Here is a 27,556-nt window from a genome sequence, read left to right on the forward strand (position 1 = left end):
GATGCCATCCAACCATCTCATCCTCTGTCGTCCCCTTCTCCTCCTGCCTTCAATCTTTCCAAGCATCAGGGTCCTATCTAATGAGTCAGCTCTTTGCATCAGATGGCCTTATCTAATGAATCAGCTCTTTTGCATCAAAGTTTTGAAGCTTCAGCTTCAGTCCTTCTGATGAATATTCAGGGTTGATTTCCTTTAGGATTGACTGGTTTGCTCTCCTTGCAGTCTAAGGGACTCTCAAGAGTCTTCTCCAACACTGCAGTTCAAAAACATCAATTCTTCGGCGCCCAGCCTTCTTCTTTTGTTTTTAGTCTTCATTTAGAGGAATTGTGATTGTTCTATGTTTGGGTACCATAAGCTTATGCTTAAACCATTGGTGATCTGAAAGATGGAAATCCTTGCTTTTGAGCAGAAGGGGAGAATGAAACAGTCTTGAATGAAAGAAATATTTTATCCAAGTTCCTTTATGGAAGAATTCAGTTATGCTTGTGATCTGGAGTATGTAAGTTGGGCAAAATAACTACTTTTGTGCCTATGTCCTTAGTTGTAAAAGAACAGTTTTATATTTGACAGCATTCAGTGTTTCTTCTTAATGGTGTTTGAAAAGATTTATGGTGACTTGTGAAATTCTTTAGAATGAGATCAAATCTCTGGAGAAGTAATTTACATTTAGTGATTTTTAGAAATGGGAAGGATTTTGTTCCTACATCTTATTTTTAGAAAAATCAGTTGAGACTAATCTCTTGTGATTTCCAAGGCTACACTTAGTCAATTATATAAACAAATTCTCAATGATACCAAGAATTCCAAGTGTCTTACTGTTTTACTGGTATTTTTTGATGTTACTAATTTCCCTTTTTTTGCTGTTGCTTATTGTAAAAGGATAATATGTAGCCATAACTCAGCTTATGTCTATGATGGACCTTCACTGCAAAAGTTAAAGGGATGGTACACATATATTTAACTGCCATCAATTGTTGAGCCCTGACTATACACCAGCTTGTGCTCTGTATTTCTTTTTTTTTTAATTAATCTATTTATAATTGAAGGATAATTGCTTTAAATATTATGCTGGTTTCTGCGGTATATCAATATGAATCAGCCATAGGTATACATATGTCCCCTTCCTCTTGACTCTCCTATGTTTTGTATTTCTGTGCATATAGTTTGGTTTTCAGATACCATCCTTCATGGTAGGTGATATGATTTCTTCTTTTTTGCAGTCAGAATGATTAAGTAACTTTCTCAAAGTCACCTAACCAATACAAGGCAAATTAGGGATTACAGCCCAGAGTACCCAGCAGTAAAATCAAGGTTTCTCCTATGCCATATGAAGTAGATAATGCTCAAGGTAAATATTAAAGGTAGATGGCCTTAAAAAATATTTTTAAATATATATTTTTTGATGTCTTTGAATTTATTACAACATTGAATCTGTTCTGTGTTTTGGTTTTTCGGCTGTGAGGAATGTGGGATCCTAGCTCCCCAACCAAGGATCAAGCTGGGATCAAGCTGCACCCCTGCATTGAAAGGAGGACTTTTAACCACTGGACCACCAGGGAAGTCCCTTGATGGCTTTTATTGATGCTTGTGCCAGGCATTGCATTAGTATTTGCTTACTGATTTCTAATCCTCAAAACAACTCTGCAACATAATGCTTCCTTCATTTTCAGATGAGGTAGAGAAGGCTCCTGAGAGGCTCAGTAATAAGTAACTAAGTCAAGGTCTCTCACTAAGTAGTACAGGTACTCTGATTCCAGGGCCATAGGTCAGTCAGCTGGCAGTATTTTTATACTACCCTGTGCTGCATGCTGCTTTTACAAATCACATCTTGATATATATTTAACTAATGACTTTGGGTTTCCTCAGGGGCCATTGGCATATCAAACTGATTGAGTCTGACAGTTTCTAAGGTGAATGTTTTTGAAACAATTTTGATAATAGAGCTAAGGATGGTAGCAGTAGCAGCCACCAGGTAATAAAGCATTAGGGGTAAAAGTCTGCATGTATATATAGGTGATTTTGGTTTCCTTGTCTATTTGTTGTCAGTTGCAAAGTCATTTCCAACTCTTTGTGACCACATGGACTGCAGCACACCAGGCTCCTCTGTCTTCTACTATATCCTGGAATTTGCTCAAATTCATGTCCGTTGAGTCAGTGATGCCATCCAACCATCTCATCCTCTGTCATCCCCTACTCTTCCTCCCCTCAGTCTTCCTTAGCATTAAGGTCTTTTCCATTGAGTGGCCTCTTCGTATCAGGTGGCCAAAGTATTGGAGCTTCAGCTTCAGCATCAGTCCTTCCAATAAATATTCAGGATTGATTTCCTTTAGGATTGACTGATTTGATCTCCTTGCAGTTCAAGGGACTCCTAAGAGTCATCCAGCACCATAAATTTGAAAGCATCAGTTCTTTTGGTGCTCAGTCTTTATGGTTCTACTCTCACATCCCTACTCTCACATCCGTACATGGCTACCAGAAAAACCATAGCTTTGACTGTCTGGACCTTTGTCAGCCAAGTGATGTCTGCTTTTTAATACGCTGTCTAATAAGTTTGTGATAGCTTTCCTTCCAAGGAGCAAGCATCTTTTAATTTCATGGCTGTGGTCACTGTCTGCAATGATTTTGGAGCCCAAGAAATTAAAATCTGCCATTGTTTCCATTTTTTCTCCTTCTAATTGCCACGATGTGATAGGACCAGATGCCATGATCTTAGTGTTTTGAATGTTGAATTTTAAGCCAGCTTTTTTACTCTCTTTTTTCACCACCATCAAGAGGCTTTTTGGTTCCTCTTCAGTTCAGTTCAGTCGTTCAGTCGTGTCTGACTCTTTGTGACCCCAGTACCTTTTCACTTTTTGTCATTAGAGTTGCATCATCTGCATATCTGAGGTTGTTGATATTTCTCCTGGCAGTCTTGTTCCCGCTTGTGATTCTTCCAGCCTGGCATTTCACATGATATACTCTGCATATAAGTTACATAAGCAGGGTGACAATATACAGCCTTGTCATACTCCTTTCCCTGTTTGGAACCAGTCTGTTGTTCCATGTCTGGTTCTAACTTTTGCTTCTTGACCCTCAAACAGGCTTCTCAGGAGACAAGTAAGGTGGTCTGGTGTTCTTTGGGCTTCCTTGTCTATAGTGTACTGTAAATAGTGCTGGAGTCAGAGATATATTGCACATGATGTGTAGATTTTAAAGATGCTTTATTAATATTTCTATACGTGACTCATTTTATTGCCATGTTTTAGCAAGCATTAGAACTATTTTTTTATTAGGCTTTTAAACTTCTTAAAATTTAATTTTGATTTTTGTCAGTATTATGCATGTACATGACAATTTAATTCAGTAGAATCAAAATTCTATAAGACTTGTCAGAAAAACCATTCCTCTTTTCCTGTTTTTGGATACACCCATTTGAACTCTTTTACCTGATTGTCTTAATTTTTAATTTCTTATCTCAAACTAGTTTATATTGTTACATACTGAATTTTTTTTTTCACTTTAGGCATTAACTATTCTTATTATGGAAGAAGAGGGTATCACTCCCATGGTATCCCCATGTATATCTATATTTATATCTGTATACATCCCATCTTATATTTACATCGTTCCATCCTACCAGCTTCTCAATATAGTTAACCTTATATAAATAAACACTGTTGATAGTTGAGCCATGTATATACTGTAATTTTGTTTTCTTTCCTGAACAGCTTCTTACTGTATCTGGAAATTTTTTGTTATTTTCTATGTACTCAATACCTTTTTTTAACCACCAAACACTTCCTGGTTAACCTTGAAATACATTTCAGATTCTGTCACTTTATGTTCTTGAATACTGTCTGTTGGAGCTTTCTTATCTGCTCTAGTCCGTTGGCTGATGTTACATAAGTCTTGCTGTATAGCTGTTATTTGGGATCTCCCTTTGCCTTCATTCGGGGGATTCCCCTTGCATGGCTTTTGGGTTGGATTTCCTCTTTCTGGATCTCATGTCCTCTCTCTTGATTTACTCCCTTCTTTTTGGTGCAGCTAGAGAAGGGAAAGGCTACCCACTCCAGTGTTCTGGCTGGGAGAATTCCATGGACTGTATAGTCCATGGGATCGCAAAGAGTCGAACATGACTGAGCGACTTTCACTTCACTTCAGTTTTTGTGCGGCAGATTGTCTAAAAGCTCACTAAAAACAGTAAGTGGACTGTTAATATTTTGAGACTTTATATATCTAGAAATATACCTTCATACTTGATTGATATCATGTCAGAGTATCAAGTTCTAGGTTGTAGATTTTCTCACAGAATTTTAATTTTTATGGATGAGGTGCTCCACTTGTTACTGAGAGGTCCAAATGCCTTTCTGACTTCTGATGCTGTGTATCTTGTTTTTTTCCCTCTGGACTGTTGTAAGGTCTCCTCTTTGTTCTGAAATTTCTTAGTTTCTTCTTCTGTTGTGGGTTTATCCACCAAGTTGGTGTTCTCTCAGTCTAAAAAGGCATTTTCAATTCTGGGAAAATTTATTAGTTTATTTCCTTAATAAAGTATTTCTTGACAAAATATTCCCTTCTTTTTCTGTTATGTGTTTCTGGAATTCTTGTTACTTAGAATTTGGGCCTCCTGAACAGATCCTTGATATTTTTCTCCTTTTCCATATCTTTCTTTGTTTTTCAGGCTTTGTGTTCTAAGAGATTACTTTGGTTTTATTTTCTATTCTTTTTATTGTGGTTTTAATTTCTGCTACCATTTTTAAAAAATTTAACAGTCCTTTTTTTTTCTTTTTTTTAATATAGTATTCCTTTCTTATTTCATGAAGCGGTAACTGTTTTTCTATCACTGAGGATATTAATAGTTTTGGGGGGGCTCGTTTTTATTCTCCCCTGTTTATCCTTTAATTGCCTGTTTGTTTTTTGGGGTTGTTTTTTTTTTTTTGGTATTTTGATGTCTTCTTGCATATTAGAGGCTTCCCTCAAGTCCTGATAACTCTTTTTCTTTCTGTTTTTATTTATAAGTTGTTGTTTAGTTGGTAGGTTGTGTCCGACTCTTTTGTGACCCGATGGGCTGTAGCCTGCCAGACTCCTCTGTCCATAGGATTTCCTAGACAAGAATACTGGAGTGGGTTGCCTTTTCTGACCCAGGGATCAAACCTGTGTCTCTTGCATTGCAGGCGGATTTTCTACCACTGAGCCACCTGGAAAGCCTTTTATTTACAAGTAGGACAACTGAAAAGCAAATTGGAATCTCTGTGTGTAGGGGGCATGTCAGTTATGGGATTTGCTGAAGGGTGATATGGCTAGGCTGTTACCTTGAAGAATCCCTGATGTAAATTTCTTTCTATATCTTTATATGGTGTGGTTAGATTTACCCAAAAAAAAAGCACAGTTGGTTTTTGGTTGGAGATTATTATCTGGACTGTAAGGTTTTAGAGATCTTGCTGTGGGAAAAGGCAAGGGGTCTCAACATTGATTTTTTTCAAACTCATCTAATCATCTAGTGTTACATATGGTGCATCTGCCTACAACTGTGCCTGTAATCATATCTCTTAAGCCAGACACCCTCTCTGTTTTGCCCTCTTTTTATAGAATACACCTTTAGTTTCTAGTCTTTTCTCAGGATGAGGGTGTGATACAAAAGCCTACTGTGTAGATTGCAGAGGGGATCTGGGTGTGTACCTCTTCTTAAACAGACTGGGGAAGTCTTGTTCCATCTCTACCCCTATTTCCAGAGTATCCTACTGATAGTAATTCCTGAACATTCTATGGAATCTGTAGTGTAAATTGGGTAGCTTGTAAGTTCAGGGTTAGGTTTCCTTAGGTATATTAATTCAGTTATTTATTCATCTACTTGCTAATTCCTAAAATTATTGTTTCCTCGTCTTTTATTCTCCTTTTCCTTATGGGATTGATTTTTTTTTTTTTAATTCACATTATTGCTTTGAGTAAGGAGTGGAAGGTAATGTCTGTTTTTAGCCCTCAATCTTTGACTGTCACTCTTCAAAACAGTCTTCTTATAGGTACTGACTTATTGTATTGCTGTGTTCTGTTAAGCAACCATAGTTTTGTGGTGTCACTAAGTAAAAGGAAATTGAAAGAGATATATCACTGAGTTAAACTACTTAATATTTTTTGAGTTCTTTGTTACGGCAATGTATTAGTAAGTAGTGAGTCTAAGAGTCCTTTTTCTACCTGACACAGTTCAATAACTAATTTTTATAACAATACAGATTAATCTAAATTTGAGTGCAAGGAACTACTTTATTTCTTTATTATTATTCCTCACTTATATTCTAGATTATTCAGGTTATGCTTTAAAGTATGCTTTGACAAATCTCATTTAAACTTTAATGTCTTTGATGTTAATTATTCATTGGTTAAAATTTATCTCCAAACTAGGGATTATCTGTTTTACATTAAGATAAAAAAAAGTCAGCTACACTTGAAATTAGATTTATAGGAGAAAAATGATATCTTTTGTGTTCATGTTACCAATATCTTCCTTCGAATAATAAAAGAAATAAACGTTTTTCCCATTTCCCATTACACTTGATCAGTTTTACAGGCATCAGTTCAGTTCAGTTCAGTTGCTTAGTCGTGTCCAATTCTTTGCAACTCTATGAACCGCAGCACGCCAGGCCTCCCTGTCCATCACCAACTCCCGGAGTTTACCCAAACTCATGTCCATTGAGTCGGTGATGCCATCAAACCATCTCATCCTCTGTCGTCCCCTTCTCCTCCTGCCTTCAGTCTTTCCCAGCATCAGGGTCTTTTCAAATGAGTCGGCTCTTCTCATCAGGTGGCCAAAGTATTGGAGCTTCAGCTTCAACATCAGTCCTTCCAAAGAACATCCAGGACTGATTTCCTTTAGGATGGACTGATTGGATCTCCTTGCAGTCCAAGGGACTCTCAAGAGTCTTCTTCAACACCACCGTTCAAAAACATCAATTCTTCAGTGCTCAGCTTTCTTTACAGTCCAACTCTCACATCCATACATGACCACTGGAAAAACCATAGCCTTGACTAGACGGACCTTTGTTGACAAAGTAATGTCTCTGCTTTTTAATATGCTGTCTAGGTTGGTCATAACTTTCCTTCCAAGGAGTAAGCGTCTTTTAATTTCCTGGCTTCAATCACCATCTGCAGTGATCTTGGAGCCCCCCAAAATGTGGGCTTTTTATTTTCTTAAGAATATTAGTTTAATGCATTGACTTTCTTATAAATGTCATAGTTTTGAACTTCAATATACAAATATGGTGAAAGCTTTGTGTTAGAGTTACTATTTTATAGACAAAGAATAAACCATAGACTATAAACTGTAGATTATTTTTCATCCAATAAAAGACCTATACTTATCCTGAACGTCTGTGTGGCTTTATCCAAAAGCATATCTCTAAAGGATTAGAAAATAAATGTGGTGCTCTTAGATTTTAGGAGAAAATGAATGTTCTCATAATAGATAGCCTGAGAGAAAGGAGACAGACTAGGGCAGGAGTTCTTTTTCCAGGTTTATGAACAGGTTTTACATGTCCCTGAATTCCTTTATGCAAAATATATCTCTAGAGAGAAGGTTCATAGTGTCTTTCAGATTACCAGAGGCTTAAAACAGGTTAAGAACCAGTGGTGAAAGGTAGGTAAAGAAAAAATTGTATAAAATTTTAAGAATATTACAGGAGATATTTCCATATACATACTGTGTTTATATAGCTGTTATGACTGGGCCTATTTGTATAAGCGGGGAATATAAATTTAGCAAATGCTGTCAGAATGTTTACTTTTATGTTACCATTCCTGACCTGATGTCCTTTATCAGTTTAACTCAACAGACTGCTATTGAGGAGCTGTTCTGACCTATGCCCTCTCCTAGGCTCTAGAGAAGCAGATGACTTGAAGCACTCCTTGCCTTTGAGAAGCTCATGGTGCATTGTGAAATAGAGACATTTTAGTGTTCTGTGTAAACAGAGAGGAGTCTTCTTTAATGTGGTTTAGGACATCAGTGACGCTTCCTGGAAAAATAAACCCCTGAATTCATTTCCTAGGGATGACTAGACATCCTATGGAAAAAGAAAGTTCATTTACAAGTATATGAGATGAGGAGTAGACACCAGCTGATTTTAACTTTGTAAGTTTTTTTTCCTTGTCAGGCTGTCTTTATTGTAAGAATTTAAATTTCAAAGCATTTCCAGGTGGCACTGGTGGAGAAGAATCTGCTTGTCAGTGCAGGAGATAAGAGAGTGGGTTCCATCCTTGAATCAGGAAGATTCCCTGGAGAAGGGAATGGCAACCCACTCCAGTATTCTTGCTTAGAGAATCTCATGGATAGAGGAGCCTGGTGGGTTAGAGTCCACAGGGTCGCAAAGAGTAGGACACAACTGAGCATTTGAGCAGTAGTAAACCATTAAAACTTCTGTGTCACTGATTAAATGTATTCCTGTTGTGTTACTGCTTCTTATTTGCACACAGATGATGAATTGTAGGAATTGTGGGTGAATCTTTGCTCTGGTATTAACTTGAGAGGTGTATCTGATGTAAAGATTGTTCCATTACTGCCAAAACTGCAGACTTGATCTTTAGTGGCACCCTTTATAATGAACTGTGGTTTTGAATTGGATGCCAGGGGAAATTGTGCTTTTCTACTTTGTTGGAAAAAAATGCTCTTACAACAAGAAATTGCATACTAGTTTTTAGAATATAGCTAAATTACTATACTATGGGAAGTAGCTGCAATCTATTTAGTTGTTTAAAATAACTAAATAAAATGAGTATAAATAATAAATAAAATAATAAGAGCTACCTCCTTCTTCCCTTTCCCCTCCCCCAGTGTAAGGAGTAGACTTGTTAGACTGAGATGTCTTGCTTTGATTGATTGACCCATTTTTTTTAGCCAAGGTTTAAGTAGGGAAGGACTCTAAAGGGCCTAAGATTGAAAATGAAATTTTAGTGTCAGGATGAGCAAACCTCACCAGTACATCTGTTACTTCTCTTGCTGCGGTTAAAATCTTTTAGATTTGTTGCACCAAATAAAGACGATGAGTCAGTCCCTTTCTCTAAAACTGGGAACAGCTGTTCCTTGCGATAATAACAAGATTTTTCTCTATTTTCGATATCATTATTTAAGTTAATAAACTTCTATTAGTAAACCTATTATGTCCCAATTCGTGTGTTAGATTCTAGGCATTCACGGATGACCAAGACATGATCCATATAGTAACTCGCAGTCTAGTGAGAAAGAGAAAGAAAAATGTAAACAAATAAGTATGCAGAGGTCATGTTTTAAAACTGGATTAGTAGAAGTGTGACGGAGAGATCGGTGTGGTCTGAATACATCTGCCCAGATTCATGAGTTGGAATCTTAAGGCCCAGTCTGATGGCCTTAGGAGGTGAGGCCTTTAAACCTTTGAGAGGTGATTAGGTCATGAGGTCTCTACCCTCATTATTGGGGTTAGTGCTCTTATGAAAAACATCCCACAGAGCTCCCTAACCCCTTCCACCATATGAAGATGCAGAGAGAAGTGGGCAATCAGAAACCTGGAACAGGGCCCAACAATGCTGGTACCTTGATCTTGGTACTTTTCACCACCAAAACTCGGAGAATAAATTTTTGTTGTTCATAAGCCACCCGGTCTGTGGTATTTTGTTATAGCAGACTGAATAAGGTGATGACTATCTATCTATATGTGTGTATGTACATATGTGTATATGCATGTACATATTGTCACTCCCTGAGTATTTTTAAGCTATCATTTCCCATATTGCCCATTTGCTGTGTGACAGCTACCTCAAAACTAAGCTGTTTTAAATACATTCATTTAATTGTCATAATGGTTCTACAAAATTGGTAAAATCATTTCCAGTGTTTTAGTTGTAAGCTTAGAGAAGTTATATGATTTATCTGAGATCACAAAGTTATCTAAGTTACAAAGACAGGATCTGAAACTGGGTGTTTACTTCAAATCCTTTGCCCTTTGATCTTCTGTATGCCAGATATCACATTACAAAAATGAAGAGGACACAACCTCTCTTTTTAAGAGCTATTTGAAGGAGAACAAACACATAAATATGTTACAGGTGCTTTAAGCTGCAGTGAGACACCAAGAGGATGGAGAGATTTTCATGAAAGGTTAGGAAAGGTTTTTTATAAAAGAAGTGATGTTCAGGCTCCCTAGGTGTTTCTTGGATGAAATGTCAGTATATTTGGAATTACTGCCTGCTCTGTTGCAATTTGATGCTCATTCTGAATTCTGCATCTGCAGGTTTTGTTTTCTTCCTTCTTGCGGTCCAACACATTGTAGGGGATTCTGTTACTACTGTTGCATGGAAATCACCTAGACATTTGACAATAGTCATTTCCTAAAATCTCTTGTGATTTTAGTACCTGTTTACTGATTGCAATGAATTTAGTGCTAGGCAAAGAAAACTGCAGTCTTTATAAAACTCAGAGCTCAGAGGGTGATCAGAGATGAGTGATTAAACTTTAGTGTCTTCATCTATAGCGGAAATTACACCTCAATAACTTCACAGTTGTAGAAACTAATTGGCCTTTGTTGTGAAGTGCTTTTTATTTTCTAAGGATTAGATTATAAAAGTTTATGGGATATAAATAGTGACTTGACCAACCCTCTACCTGTTCTTGTATGAAATCATGGAGTTATACTTCATAAAATTGAAGTATTACGGATATGTTGAAAACTGAGAGGTAATCCAGTTAGCAGTTTAATATAATAGTGTGTCAGTTCAGTTCAGTTGCACAATCGTGTCCGACTCTTTGCAACCCCATGGACTGCAGCATGCCAGGCCTCTCTGTCCATCACCAACTCCTGGAGTTTACCCAAACTCATGTCCATTGAGTTGGTGATATATCCAACGATCTCATCCTTTTGTCATCTCCTTCTCCTCCTGCCTTCAGTCTTTCCCAGCATCAGGGTCTTTTCAAATGAGTCAGCTCTTCACATCAGGTGGCCAAAGTATTGGAGTTTCAGCTTCAACATCAGTCCTTCCAATGAATACTCAGGACTGATCTCCTTTAGGATGGACTGGTTGGATCTCCTTGCAGTCCAAGGGACTCTCTCTTCTCCAACACTTCAGTTCAGAAGCATCATTCTTCGGTGCTCAGCTTTCTTTATAGTGCAACTCTCACATCCATACATGATACTGAAAAAACCATAGCCTTGACTAGATGGACCTTTGTTGGCAAAGTAACATCTCTGCTTTTTAATATGCTGTCTAGGTTAGTCATAAGTTTCCTGCCAAGGAGTAAACGTCTTTTAATTTCATAGCTGCAGTCACCATTTACAGTGATTTTGGAGCCCCAAAAAATAAAGTCTGCCACTGTTTCCCCATCTATTTGCCATGAAGTGATGGGACTGGATGCCATGAACTTAGTTTTCTGAAAATTGAGCTTTAAGCCAACTTTTTCACTCTCCTCTTTCACTTTCATCAAGAGGCTCTTTAGTTCTTCGCTTTCTGCCATAAGGGTAGTGTCATCTGCACATCTGAGGTTATTGATATTTCTCCCGTCAATCTTAATTCCAGCTTGTGCTTCATCCAGCCCAGCGTTTCTCATGATGTACTCTGCATATAAGTTAAATAAGCAGGGTGACAATATGCAGCCTTGACGTACTCCTTTTCCTATTTGGAACCAGTCTGTTGTTCCATGTCCAGTTCTAACTGTTGCTTCCTGACCTGCATACTGATTTCTCAAGAGACAGGTCAGGTGGTCTGATATTCCCATCTCTTTCAGAATTTTCCACAGTTTATTGTGATTCACACAGTCAAAGGCTTTGGCATAGTCAATAATGCAGAAATAGATGTTTTTTCTGGAACTCTCTTGCTTTTTTGATGATCCAGTGGATGTTGGCAATTTGATCTCTGGTTCCTCTCCCTTTTCTGAAACCAGCTTTAACATCTGGAAATTCATGGCTAACATACTGTTGAAGCCTGGCTTGGAGAATTTTGAGCATTACTTTACTAGTGTGTGAGATGAGTGCAATTGTATGGTAGTTTGAGCATTCTTTGGCATTGCCTTTTTTAAGGATTGGAATGAAAACTGACCTTTTCCAGTCCTATGGCCACTGCTGAGTTTTCCAAATTTGCTGGCCTATTGAGTGCAGCACTTTCACAACATCATCTTTTAGCATTTGAAACAGCTCAACTGGGATTCCATCACCTCCACTAGCTTTGTTCATAGTGATGCTTCTTGGTGTGTGTGTGTGCATGCAAAATCACTTCAGTCATGTCTGATTCTTTGCAACCCTATAGATTGTAGCCTGCCAGGCTCCTCTGTCCAAGGTATTCTCTAGGCCAGAATAATGGAGTGGGTTGCTGTGCCCTCCTCCAGGGAATGTATGTTAAAGAGCAAGATTTTAAATGTGGAAGTAAAATTTCCATGACTAAAGATCTTTGGGAAACCTTGAAATAAACCATAAATGATTTTTTTAATAAATTTTCTTTACTATAGGACTTCTGATAGCTTTTAAAATACTCGTTTTAATAACATACTAGTGCATCTTTTGACAGTGTGCTAACCAGTGAAGATGTCAAGAATATTAGTTACCTTCAGTCTGATCATTCATCTTAGCATGACATGTATAGGTTCAACTGCATATTAACTTACCATTTGGGTGTTTAATAGGTATCTTAAGTTAATACGGGCAAAATCCATCTCCCCAAACCTATCTTAATAAATGACCTATTATCTACCTACTTGAGCCTAAAAACCTAGCAGTCTTCTTTGATTGTCTCGTCCTTACCACTCGACAAATTCTGAAATCCAAAGTGAATCCCATTGGTTCTACCTACAAATATTGGAACCTGGCTTCATCTTTCTGTCCCCATTAGACCAGGCCATCTTTCTGCTTTATACTAGTTTCTTAACTGGTTTCTCTGTTTTCACTTTTACCCTCCTGCCAGTCCATGCTCTACATGGAAACTAGAATAGTCTTTTTTAGATCATTAAATTAAGTCATATTATACTTCCTTTAAAAAAAAAAAAAAAGATTCTGCCATGGCTTCCCATTTATACTTAAAATAGTAATATAAATCCCATACTTTGGACTCTAAAATCTTAGCTAGTGTGGGTCTACAAGCTTTTTCTGATTTCATATACTGTATTCTTGCCTGGAAAATCCCATGGACAGAGAAGCTTGGTTGGCTACTGTCTATGGGGTCGTAAAGAGTCGGACACGACTGAGCGACTTCACTATATCACTATATACTGTCATTCATGATGCCCTTATCACAGTTACCTTTTTACCCCTCTTTCTGAAAAAGTCACCTTTGTGCAAACACCTAGTTTGTCCTGTAAGCCTGGAATGCTCTTCCCTCTTTGCTAGTTGTCACGTGGCTGATTCCTTCTTCTTGTCTTTCTGGCCTCATGGAGACCCGCTCTAACCACCTAATCTAATAAAGTGCCTTGTCGTATCACATTATTTGTCACGTCATTCTGTTATTTTCACCATAGCACTTAGCACTAACCAATACTGTATTGTTAGTTTTATTTATTTTTTTTCTGCCTCCTCTCCCTATCATGAGAATAGAGATTCTCTTGTTCAGTGCTGTGTCCCAGGGTTAGAACTGTGCTACTTAGAATATAGTAGGAGGGTGGTCAGAATATTCTAGTTGGATGAAGGAATGCAAGAGTGAAATAAATGGAAGAAACTGATGTTGGAGGTGGTGAGGAACATTACTGTCAGGCTACTTAGTTTTTTAATAGTAAAGATTTTTCTTTAAACATTAAAAAAATTATGCTATAATTAACACACTATAAAATTCATCTTTTAAAGTGTTCAGTGGATTTAGTGTATTCACAAAATTGTACAACCATCACAGCTGTAGAAGATAAAGATAAGTATCATGTAGTATTGGGTAGTGGATAAAAGAATGGACTTTGAATATTTAAATCCTAGGCTTAAATTTTGGTTCCTTACTTTACCAATTTTAAAAGCTTGAGCAAATTAAGTACTTTAAGCCTCAGTTTTGTTACTCATAAAATAAAGTATAGCATACCTACCCCCTGAGACATCTGTATGAAGGTCAAGAAACAACAGTTAGAACCATACATGGAACAATGGACTGGTTCTAAGTTGGGAAAGGAGTACATCAAGGCTGTGTATTGTCACCTGGCTTATTTAACTTACATGCAGAGTACATCATGCGAAATGCTGGGCTGGATGAAGCACAAGCTGGAATCAAGATTGCCGGGAGAAATATCAGTAACCTCAGATACGCAGATGACAACACCCTTATGGCAGAAAGTGAAGAGGAACTAAAGAGCCTCTTGATGAAAGTGAAAGAGCAGAGTGAAAAAGCTGGTTTAAAACTCAACATTCAAAAAATGAAGATCATGGCATCCAGTCTCATCACTTCATGGCAAATAGGTCCCATCACTTCATGGCAAACAGATAGGGAAACAGTGGAAACTGTATTTTCTTGGGTTCCAAAATCTCTGCAGATGGTGACTGCAGCCATGAAATTACACAACTCTTGCTCCTTGGAAGAAAAGCTGTGACTAACCTAGACAGCATATTCAAAAGCAGAGACATTACTTTGCCGACAAAGGTCTGTACAGTCAAAGCTGTGGTTTTTCCAATAGTCATGTATGGACATGAGAGTTGGAAAAAGAAAGCTGAGCGCCAAAGAATTGATGCTTTTGAACTGTGGTGTGGAGAAGGCAATGGCAACCCACTCCAGTACTCTTGCCTGGAAAATCCCATGGACGGAGGAGCCTGGTGGGCTGCAGTCCATGGGGTCTCTAAGAGTCGGACACGACTGAGCGACTTCACTTTCACTTTTCACTTTCATGCATTGGAGAAGAAAATGGCAACCCACTCCAGTGTTCTTGCCTGGAGAATCCCAGGGATGGGGGAGCCTGGTGGGCTGCCGTCTATGGGGTCGCACAGAGTCGGACACAACTGAAGTGACTTAGCAGCAGCAACTGTGGTATTGGAGAAGGACCTTAGAGTCCCTTGGACTGCAAGGAGATCAAGCCAATCCATCCTAAAGGAAATCAGTCCTGAATGTTCATTGGAAGGTCTAATGCTGAAGCTCTAATACTTTGGCCACCTGATGTGAAGAACTGAATCATTAGGAAAGACCCTGATGCTGGGAAAGATTGAAGGCAGGAGGAGAAAGGGACAACAGAGGATGAGATGGTTGGATGGCATCATCAACTTGATGGGTATGAGTTTGAGCAAGCTCCAGGAGTTGGTGATGGACAGGGAGACCTGGCATGCTTCATTCAATGGGGTTGCAAAGAGTTGGACATGACTGAGCAACTGAACTGAACCGAACTGATAAGACATCATAGAGTTATGAAGATTAAATGAGATACTGTATGTAAAATACTTAAAGAGTACAAGGTCTGCAGTAAATGTTAGTTAATATTAATCATCATCAATTCAGTTCAGTCGCTCAGTTGTGTCCAGCTCTTTGCAACCCCATGAATCGCAGCACTCCAGGCCTCCCCGTCCATCACCAACTCCCAGAATTCACTCAAACTCATGTCCATCGTGTCCGTGATGCCATCCAGCCATCTCATCCTGCCCCCAATCCCTCCCAGCATCAGAGTCTTTTCCAATGAGTCATCTCTTCTCATGAGGTGGCCAAAGTATTGGCGTTTCAGCTTTAGCGTCAGTCATCATCATTACTATTGTAATCCACGAGTTTCCAGTCTGAAGTTGACTGAAAAGTGTTTATCAAGTCCCTGATCTCTAGTGTTGGACTTAGACCTATAGAAGGAGCTACTGATGTGAATGACAGGTTGGTACCAATTGTGGATCAAAGAGAGCTAATATTAATGGAGTTCTTACTACAGGGTTCAATAGTAAGGTAGGTATCATTATTACAAACTGAAGCTTGGTAATGTAAAATGAAGATAATGGACTGTTGTTTTTTAACTGTTTATTTTGTATTGGAGTACAGGTGATTAACACGTTGCGGTAGTTGCAGGTGGACAGCAAAGGAACTCATATACATGTATCCATTCTCCCCCATACTCCTCTGCCATCCAGTCTGCCACATAACATTGAAGAGTTCTGTGTTCTATACAGTAGGTCCTTGTTGATCATCTGTTTTGAATATAGCCTTATTTACATGTCAATCCCAAACTTTATCCCTTACTCCCAGCCTTCCTCCTGGCAACCATAAGTTCATTCTTTAAGTCTTTGAGTCTGTTTTGTAAATAAGTTCATTTATATCATTTCTTTTTAGATTCTGCATTTAAACGGATGTCATATGCTGTTTCTCCTCTGTCTGACTTTACTCAGTATGACAATCTCTAGGTCCACTCCTATTGCTGCAGATGGCTTTGTTTCCTTCTTTTGAGTGGCCAAGTAATATTTTATTGTATATATGCACCACATTTTCTTTATCTGTTTCTCTGTTGATGGGCATTTAGGTTGCTTGCATGTCTTGGCTATTGTGCATAGTGCCGCAGTGAAGTGAACACCCGTGCATTTATCCTTTCGGACCATGTTTTTTTCTGGATGTATGCCTAAGAATGGGATTGCAGGGTCATATGATAGCTCTATTTTTAGTGTTTTAAGGAGCCTCCATACTCTTCTTCCTAGTGGCTGTACCAGTTTATGTTCCGAACAGTATAGGAGGGTTCCCTTCTCTCCATACCTTCTCCAGCATTTATTGTTTATGGATTTTATGATGATAGTTGTTTTCACTGGTGTGAGATGATATCTCATTGTAATTTTGAGTTGCATTTCTTTAATAATTAGCAGTGTTGACCATCTTTCATGTGCCTCTTGGCCATTTGTATGTCCTTTACTGAGAAATGTTTATTTAGGTCTTCTGCCCATTTTTTGATTGGGTTGTTTGTTTTGATGATGTTAAGGCTCATTAGCTGCTTGCAGGTTTTGGAGACTAATCTGTTGTTGGTCACTTCATTTGCAAATATTTTCTCCCAATCTGTGTGTTAGTTGTTTTCTTGTTGAATCCCACTTCTGCCATTTAATTAGCTGGGTGATCAGAGTAAGTTGCGTAACTTTGAAGATATGGAGTTATTGATGCAAATAAGTTGATGTAAATTTGTTTCTAATTTTGAATATATTGACGTGTTTTTCACTGTCTAAATTGTATACAGATATATATTCTTCTAACCCTTCCTAGTGGGGTTTCCCAAGTGGCTCCGATGATAAAGAATCTGCCTGCAATGCAGGAGACCTGGATTATGGTCCCTGGGTAGGGAAGATACCCTGGAGAAGGGAATGGCTAACCAGTTCATTTCTTGCCTGGGAAATCCCATGGACACAGGAGCCTGGAGGGCTACAAAGAGTTGCAAAGAGTCGCGAAGAGTCAGACACCACTGAGTGACTAACACTTTTACTTTTCAGTCCTTCCTAGTACCCCTGTTTTGAGTTCTCTGTAAAACCCCCTCCCCAATTCCTTCAGCCTTAAGATTCTCCAACCCAATTTAGAAAATATCAATTTTGTTGATAGTTGGATTGAACAGTAAATAGTTAAAATTGAGGGTAATGATGGGTGTAACTGTGTTGAGATGGTAACAGATGGTTTATGAGAATAAATGTAGACGTCACAATGGGGACCAGTCTATTCTTTAGGGTCTTAAGGAGGAAGTACACAATGCTTCTGAAATTTACTAAAAGTAGATCAAATTGAATGACTAATTATAAGGGGTTTGTGGTCAGAGTTTTCCCTTAAGGCTCAGTTATTTACTTGTCAAGCCATTCTGTCTTTCTCTAGAAATTGATTGACCTTCAAATATGAGTAAAAGGACTGGGATAAACAAACCTGACTGCTGGGTATTTATTTTAAAAGAAAAGACCTCAGGGTAATGCTGTGACTTTTCAATCACATTTACGTTCTAATCAGAAAGCTCTAAGTTGTCATACAGTTATGATGTCCTGTTGGGAGCTATACAAGAGAAACTAGCTGAATTCTTGTCCTCTAAGACCAAAAATGTATACAGCTACTCTCATACATTGTTAATGAGTTTTAAAAGAATCCAACTTATTTTGGGGGAAAAAATAGACCTTATATAAACATAAAAAATGTATATGCCCTTTAGCAGGGCAATTTTCCTTTTTTTTTTTTTAAATTCTAAGAATTTATCTTTTATAATATGAGGAGACTTACTGCAGCATTGTTTAAAGTGATAAATGACTAGACACAACCTCAATGTTTATCAGTAGGTGACTGGTTGAAAATATCTGTCTATATAAGGAAATATTATTCAGTCTTTAAAAAGAATAAAGTAGATCTACTTCTATTTTAAAGTACAACAATCTTCTGGACATATTAAAGTGGAAAACATTGTTTAGAATACTGTAGTACGCAGCGGGTGTATAAAACAAGCACAAGCATTTTTTGCTTGTATAGACAGACTCTGAAAAGGGTGGGGTGGGGGGCTACATACTTTCTGTTATTGAAAATGTTTTTTAATATTTGCATCAAATATCTTAAAATGCCATGTGAGATACTGGGTTAGCTGAAAAGTTCCTTTGGGTTTTTTCATAGACCTTATATATTTATCCCCATTAGTGTAAGAGCTTGCACTGATTAGTGTAAGAGCTTGCACTCACTGATGAGGAATTTTGTGTACATTTTGGTATTTGTGCTTTTGAACTTAAGTGCTCTTCAGTTGGTCTTCTTTTGACATGGGAATAAGGAGCAGTACTGATCACCCCTTCCAGAGTAGGGTGCATCCTTGTTGAAGTTTCAGGTAGCAGTCAAAAAAGTTGAATATAATTTTTAAAAAGAACATTTAAAAAATCAAAATACTGAGATGATTAATTATTTTGCCTGAATAAAGCAGAAGGGTCAGAAAGAAGGGGGAATCAGTGGAGGACTTCAAAGCATTTTGGAAGTATGACTGTGCATGGATATGAGGAACTGAGAAGGGAGAGAACTCAGGGAACTGAAAGGATTTTATAAACATCATCCCATCTCTAAATTATACCCTCTGTAAAAAGTTATTTTCCAGACTTTCAAAAAAGCAAAATAAAGAGATCGAAGCCCAGACGATAATTTGTAGTTTCCTAAGTAACATAAGAAGAAAACAGCAAAATGAGGACTGGCACCTTGTTTTCTTGATTTCCTGTCTATCCCCACCATTATTCTGAGATCACTTGAGCCTGATATAGGAAAAGCACCAAAAAAACCAAACCAAAACAATTTTTTTTTTTTTAATTCTATTTGTAACTTAATGTGTAAGAGCATTTGTTTCCAAAGTAAAAATTTCCCCATCCAGTCTTAGGAAATTCGAGTGGGAGTAGGGGTTGAGTCCAGCTTTGGACATTGGACTATTTCATTTTTTACTGTGAGTCATTCTGGTTCAGGAAGAGGAAGGATACTAACATTTGCACAGCATTTTACAGTTTTAAGAGCTTTTTTTCTCATTTATTATTTTCTCATTTTGCAGCTCTTGCATGATACAGGTAATGGTAATGTTTTATTATTGTTAGGCTTTCACTATTAAAGAAAAAATAGGCTCAAGGAAGTTGGGTAATTTGCCTTAAATAACATAGCTGATTAGTGTCAGAACTGACCTTCATAAAACCAAACTCAGATTTTTTTTTTTTCTTTTTACCCAAGTGTAAGGTCTTTGAGGAGAATGTGTTTAGTTTTGTGGCAGACCAATTCTGAATGGGTCATCAATCAAGAAAACATTTAGAAGCCTAACATTTGAAGGGACAGTGGTTCAGTAAATAGATATTTGTGGGGACCCTCCTGGGTGCAGGCACAGCTGATGTGCTTGTTGTTCTCATGTTCTCTGCCAGCCGTTTTCAGAGCAGCTTTGTTACATCATCACTTGCGGCACCAGTCTGATCAGTGGGCTAATTTAAAGGGAGAGTGCTTAACACTTGGTCTGAATACATACACCAGACTGGTGTTAGGAGAGCTATTTTTGTACTTAATCATACAAAAATTAGTAAAAATGTCTTTTGTCAAAAAATTTATTGGTCAAGTTTATTTTTCACACTAAATTTTGAAAAGGGAGAAGGAGGAGGAGGGAAATGAAATAAGTGTCAATATCATGCAGAGGCATGATAATCTTTTCTATGTTTTCGTACTTCAGAGATGGTGGGAGAGAATTTGACTTTTAATACATTATCTGATTAAACTGAAGAAGAGTTTCCATACTCTAATGTGGGTCCAGAGCCTTACTATGTTTAATATTTGACTTTGGGGTTTACTTTGAAGTGCACTGGGAAGCCACTGAGTGTGGTTTTAAGCAGAGGAGTAACGTCGCCTGATTGGTGTTTGTAAAGAGATTCTTGGCTATTGAGTAGAGACTGAAGTGATTTAGCACGTGCACATGTGCACACACACACCCACACCTGGCAGGGAGACAGACAGACAGACATACACATACCACACCCCTGGCACGAAGAGGGGTCAGTGTTAAGAGTTGAGCCTGGGCTGGGAAGATACTCTAGAGGCGGGACATGGCAACCCATTCCAGTATTCTTGCCTGGAGACTCCCCATGGACAGAGGAGCCTGGTGGGCTACAGTGCTTCTTGTACAAAGGAAATTATTTATCTTAGAATGAGAGCCTTAGAATAGGGGTAAAAAAGAATACAATGACTAAAGATTATCACAGACTCCTTTTTATTTTTATGTATTACAACCTATAATCCTGAATCATTAATTTACTGTTGGATTTGTTAGCTGGGTTATAGCTAAAAATTCTTTTCTCTCCTTCGTAGTTCTAGTAGGGCTGATGTCTATGGGGTCACACAGAGTCGGACACGACTGAAGTGACTTAGCAGCAGAGAATATAGAGAAGGTTTGTGGGAGTAGTTACAAACTACTCCTACAAACAGTAGTTACAGCAATGATATTTCCAAGATTTAATGTAGCCAGTACAATTTCAAGCTATATATTGGTGGACTTTTAGGATCACTTCTGTGTTATTTTATCCAGTAGTATAGTATGGTAGACTCTGTAGAAGGTCAAGCCTTAAACACTTTTTTTTCTTTTCTATTCATAGTGGGAGTCGCTCATCTAAAACGTTTAAACCAAAGAAGAACATTCCAGAGGGTTCTCACCAGTATGAGCTCTTAAAGCATGCAGAGGCCACTCTTGGCAGTGGCAACCTCCGGATGGCTGTCATGCTTCCTGAGGGGGAAGATCTAAATGAGTGGGTTGCAGTGAACAGTAAGTAGCCTTTCTATTTCTCAATGGACTCTCAATTAGGTTAGTAGACTCATTATAGGTGAGTGTTGGGTACTGTGTTTTCTAGCATTTAGTTAGCAACCTAATACCACAATATAATGGTACCTCAATCCACTTTAACCTTTATGATACTTTATTTCTGAATATGGAATTACATGAAATTATCTCCTGTTATCATATAATACAAAGCATAGATTTACCATCTTCTTGAAAAAAATAATAATACAGCAATTGATGTCTATAGCACATTCTGTGTCTGGCACTCTGCTATTCTTTCTACATGAATTATTTTTATTTTATTGAAGTTTAATTGATTTATAATATATTGTTTTCACATGTATAACATAGTGATTCAGTATTTTTATAGACTATACTGCATCTAAAGTTATTGCAGTATAACGGCTTTATTTCCCTGCGCTGTACAATATACCCTTGTAGCTTACTAATTTGATACTTGCTGGTTTGTACCTCTTAATCCCCTGTCTCTATCTGGCTCTTCTTCCTTTTTCTCTCCCTACTGATAACCAATAGTTTGTTCTCTATATCTGTGAGTCTGTTTCTGTTTTGTTATATTCATTCATTTTATTTTTTAGATCTACATTTAAGTGATATCATATAGAATTTGTTTTTCTGTGTTTGACTTAACTCCACTAAGCAAAATACCTTCCAGGTCCATCCATGTTGTTGTAAATGATAAATTTCATTCTTTTTTATGCTCAGTAATGTACCATTGTATGTTTGTATGTATGAAAGGGAGATATATATATATGTATATATATAAATACACACACACACCGTTATCCATTTATCAGTTGATGGATGTGTTAGGTTGCTTCTGCATCTTGGCTATTAACTTCCATATGCTGCTTTGACATTGGTGTGCATGTATCTTTTCAAATTATTGTTTTTATTTTCTTCTACATGTATTACTTTATTTCATCTTTACAACCTCATGATGTAGGTATTATTATTATCCGAGTATATTGATAAGAAATCTGAGACAGAAAATTGTCGTAATTAGACTAGGTTATATAGCTAGTAGTGGTAGAGGCTGGGCTCAAATATAGTTATAAAATTTCAGAGACTGATTTGACCACTATGCCAAATTACCTCTTTCAGTAGCATACTCAGTTATTTGCCTTAATTATGTTTTTTTTTTTAATTCAGTAGTGATCTTATGAAATTAGTGAAATATATTTATGATATATTCTTAACCTCTAGGAAGAAAAAAATATAAGTAAAAAGTAAATATATTCCTGGGATTTAAGCAGAGAAAGTGGGGAAATAAAAGTGGTACTTTTAGTATTCAAGGTTCATCAGCCTCGGTGAGGAAATTAATAAAGTTTTATAATTGGAGGAAAGTTATATGACTCTAGTAAAAATAAAATTAAATTTAATTGAAAATATATACTAAATGTCTAGGCTTTGATTAAGGAAAAGCAGAACCATATTTTTATTATAATATTTGATGGTATTTTATTGTGGTTTGAAACATATCATGGGATTTATAAATTGAGCTGCCACCCACTGATAACTTTTAGGAACCTAAAGGATTTTACTGAGATGTCTTAAAACCTCACTGTGACAGCAGTTCCTTAAGAGCAGTATTTATTATACTACAGTTATCCTCCTGACCCCAGAGAGTTTATTTACTGAAGAGATAAAAGTAATTTGTTTGCTTTATTGTTGAGACTCATCTAACTTATTAGATAGTTCTGTGATACTTTAAGGACAATATTCAGAATAAATTTCCAACATATGTGCATATTCTTTTTTTTTGATACTTTTTTGTGCCTTTTCTTGTACCATTTATTTGAGAGCTCATTTTCTAATTTGAAAAACCGAGGAAGTAGGTTGCTAATGGGAACTTGTGGTATAGCACAGGGAGCTCAGTTTGATGATCTGTGATTGACCCTAGATGTTGGGATGGGGGAGTGGGATGGACGTCCAAGAGGGAGGGGATATTTGTATACATATAGCTGGAATCACTTCATTTTTAGAGCAGAGACTAACACAGCAGTGTAACATAGAGCTTCTGTCCTACTTGAGTTTCTGACTTTTAAGTATAAAAGCAGATCATTGTTATCTGTCTGTATTCTGCCTTCATAACCAGAACTGTCTGTACTATTGAAATGTCTAGAACTTCAGGAACTTCTAAAATTTCACAGACATTTTGCAGTTATAGCTGGAGGAAAATTACTTTGAACTGACGTGTTAGAACATCCCCATAGAACATGGAATTCTGCTTTTAAAATATAGCAATTGACTGAAATATTGGATTACAGTTTTTTATTATATGTATATATAGTAATCTTTCCAAATGACACTTGATAAAGTGAAGAGGATTTGAGACTAAACAGATAATTTCCATTCACTGACAGTGATTAAGTAATCATATTGGGTACATAAAAAGCTGAAGGGAATTTGTTGATAAGATTGATATCTTAATGGCCTTTTGGCTTCAATTTTACTTGCCAGATGAAGATAAATCATAGAAGATGGGACATTTTACAAATTCAATAACTAATCTCATAGCCAGAAACCAGAGGCTGTTTTTGAACATTCTACTGCTATAAAGAGTGATAGCTTAAAGAAGATAGAAAATTCAGAGTTTTGGAAAAAGCAGATGGATTGAGGCCATGTCTTTGTGGAAGAAAACTAACAATGACTAAATGTCTCCTTTATGATAGACAAGTATTTTTTTTTTTAGCACTCTGCAATAAACCAAATTTTAGAGGTAGGAAACTGAGATCCAGGGAGGTTAAGTAACAACTGGTAAGTATAGAGTTGGGATTCAAAGCCACAGGTTACCCTTTGTTCACATGGAGGACAACTCAATTAAAAATGGGCCAAAGAACTAAATAGACATTTTCCCAAAGAAAACATACAGATGGCTAATAAGCACATGAAAAGATGCTCAGCGTCACTAATTATCCGAGAAATACAAATAAAAACCACAATAAGTACTTGGGTGCAATCTCATAAACGACAGAATGATCTCTGTTCGTTTCCAAGGCAAACCATTCAATATCACAGTAATCCAAGTCTATGCCCCAACCAATAATGCTGAGGAAGCTGAAGTTGAACAGTTCTATGAAGACCTACATGACCTTCTAGAACTAACACCCAAAAAAAGATATCCTTTTCATTATAGGGGATTGGAATGCAAAAGTAGGAAGTCAGGACATATATGGAGTAACAGGAAAGTTTGGCCTTGGAATACAAAACAAAGCAGGGCAAAGGCTAACAGAGAGTTTGGCCAAGAAAGCACACTGGTCATAACAAACACCCTCTTCCAACAACACAAGAGACTACTCTACACATGGACATCACCAGATGGCCAATACTGAAATCAGATTCATTATATTCTTTGTAGCCAAAGATGGAGAAGCTCTATACAGTCAGCAAAAACAAGACCAGGAGCTGACTGTGGCTCAGATCATGAACTCCTTATTGCCAAATTCAGACTTAAATTGAAGAAAGTAGGGAAAACCACTAGACCATTCAGGTATGACCTAAATCAGATTCCTTACAAATATACAGTGGAAGTGACAAATAGATTCAAGGGCGTAGATCCGATAGAGTGCCTGAAGAACTATGGATGGAGTTTCCTGATATTGTATAGGAGGTGGTGATCAAAACCATCCCCAAGAAAAAGAAATGCAAAAAGGCAAAATGGTTGTCTGAGGAGCCTTACAAATAATTGAGAAAAGAAGAGGAGCGAAAGGCAAAGGAGAAAAAGAAAGATATATCCATCCTAATGCAGAGTTCCAAAGACTCCTAAGAGAGATAAGAAAGCCTTCCTAAGTGATCAATGCAAATAAATAGAGGAAAACAATAGAATGGGAAAGACTAGAGATCTCTTCAAAAAATTAGAGATACCAAGGGAACATTTCATGCGAAGATGGGCACAATAAAGGACAGAATCGGTCTGGACCTAACAGAAGCATATTAAGAAGAGGTGGCAAGAATACACAGAAGAACTATGCAAAAAAGATCTTGATGACCCAGATAACCATGATGGTGTGATCACTCACCTAGAGCCAGACATCCTGGAGTGTGAAGTCAAATGGGCCTTAGATAGCATCACAATGAACAAAGCTAGTGGAAGTGATGGAATTCCAGCTGAACGATTTCAAATCCTAAGAGATAATGCTGTTAAGGTGCTACACTCAATATGACAGCAAATTTGCAAAACTCAGCAATGGCCACAGGACTGGAAAAGGTCAGTTTTCAATCCAATCTCAGTCTCTTGGATCATAGAAGAAGCAAGAGAATTCCAGAAAAACATCTGCTTCACTGACTGCACTAAAACCTTTGACTATGTGGATCACAGCAAACTGTGGAAAATTCTCTCTCTCTCTCTTTTTTTTTTTTAATATTCTTAAAGAGATGGAAATACTGGACCACCTTACCTGCCTTCTGAGAAATCTGTATGTAGGTCAAGAAGCAATGGTTTGAACTGGACATGGAACAATGGACTGGTTCCAAATTGGGAAAGGAGTACATCAAGGCTGTGAATTGTCACCCTGCTTATTTAACTTATATGCAGAGTACATCATTTGAAATGCCAGACTGGATGAAGCACAAGCTAGAATGAAGATTGCCAGGAGAAATATCAATAACCTCAGATACGCAGATGATACCACCCTTATGGCAGAAAACAAAGAGGTTCGAACTAAAGACCCTCTTGATGAAAGTGAAAGAGGAGAATGGACAAGCTGGCTTAAAACTCAACATTCAGAAAACTAGGGTCATGGCATGTGGTCCCATCACTTCATGGAAAATAGATGGGGAAACAATGGAAACAGTGAGAGATTTTATTTTCTGGGCTCCAGAATCACTGCAGATGGTGACTGCAGCTATGAAATTAAAAGACATTTGCTCCTTGGAAGAAAAGTTATGACCAAGCTAGACAGTATATTAAAAAGCAGAGACATTACTTTGTGACAGAGGTCTGTCTAGTCAAAGCTATGGTTTTTCCAGTAGTCGTGCATGTGAGAGTTGGACCATCAAGAAAGCTGAGCACTGAAGAACTGATGCTTTTGAACTGTGGTGTTGGAGAAGACTCTTGAGAGTCCCTTGGACTGCAAGGAGATCAAACTTGTCTATCCTAAAGGAAATCAGTCCTGAATATTCATTAGAAGGACTGATGCTGAAGCTAAAGCACCAATACTTTGGCCACCTGATGGGAAGAACTGACTCATTAGAAAAGACCCTGATGCTGGAAAAGATTGAAGGCAGGAGGAGATGGGGGCGACAGAGGATGAGATGGTTGGATGGCATCACTGACTCAATGGGCATGAGTTTGAGCAAGCTCCAGGAGTTGGTGATGGACAGGAAAGCCTGGCATGCTGCAGTCCACGGGGTCACAAAAAGAGTCAGACACAACTGAGTGACTGAACTGTACTGAACTAAGTGAAAAGTCGAGTTTTATTCTTTTCCGTAGAGATAGCCAAAAGACTCAGAAACTCTCACTCTTAGTGATCTATGGAAGTTCTTTATATATTCTGAATACAGGATTTTTATTGATTATATGTTGCAAATAATTTTTCCCACTCTGTGCTTGCCTTGTTTAAAATTTATTTATTTTTTATTGAAGGGTAATTATAATATTGTGTTGGTTTCTGCCATATATCAACATGGTGTGCTTGCTTTTTTATTCCCTTAAGGGAGTCACCTAACCAGAAGCTCCTAAACTCAGTGAGTTAAGTATTGTTTCTTGTATACTTATTATCTGTTCTTTGTTGAGGAAAGAATGTGGATAGAGCTCATATTTTGCTGAAATAAAAGGTTCTCTTTGAGTAAAATTAAAATTTAACATTTTACCTATAAATGATATTTGCTTTGCAGCTGTAGATTTCTTCAATCAGATCAACATGCTTTATGGAACAATCACAGATTTTTGTACAGAAGAAAGTTGTCCGGTGATGTCAGCTGGCCCAAAGTAAGATATGATTTATGATCAGCTCTCAATTTTACTATATCATACAGTTCTTAGATAAGAAGGAAATTTCTGACCTTACAATTTCTATATTTACCATCTCCTTCAGTGATTCACCAATGACTAGTATCTTGAGTCGAGAGTTCCTTAACCTAAGCTTTATGGTCCTCCCTATTGTATTGTCCTCCATCCTTTTTTCTGTTTGCTTCTGCTTCTCTATCCAAACTAGATTATTAAAAATGCTTCCATTACATTTTAAAAAATAATAATTGTTGATATACAGTGTTATGTTTCAGATGTAATGCATAATGATTTGACATTTACATACACTATGAAATGATCGTCATGTTAAGTCTAGTAGTCTTCTGTTCCCATACAAAGTTATTAGTGTCATTGACCATACTCCTTATGAACTGACTTATAACTGGAGGTTTGTATCTTTAAATAAATATACATATATACACATCCTGCATATTCTTTATTTATTCATC

At 37.4% G+C, this 27,556-nt stretch overlaps 1 protein-coding gene across 2 annotated transcripts in view; it reads left to right on the forward strand.

Moving 5' to 3' along the window:
* MOB1B (MOB kinase activator 1B) overlaps positions 1 to 27,556 on the forward strand; it is a 93,274-nt gene that overhangs the window by 50,430 nt on the left and 15,288 nt on the right. For both annotated transcript variants that reach the window (XM_070372494.1, XM_005897053.3), the window contains exons 2-3: positions 20,937 to 21,103; positions 26,975 to 27,068. In XM_070372494.1, coding sequence (XP_070228595.1) covers positions 21,049 to 21,103; positions 26,975 to 27,068 — 149 coding nt within the window. In that variant the 5' untranslated portion in view covers positions 20,937 to 21,048. The remainder of the gene's footprint in view (positions 1 to 20,936; positions 21,104 to 26,974; positions 27,069 to 27,556) is intronic.

This window comes from Bos mutus, chromosome 6 (genome assembly GCF_027580195.1).
Source record: "Bos mutus isolate GX-2022 chromosome 6, NWIPB_WYAK_1.1, whole genome shotgun sequence".
Classification (NCBI taxonomy): domain Eukaryota; kingdom Metazoa; phylum Chordata; class Mammalia; order Artiodactyla; family Bovidae; genus Bos; species Bos mutus.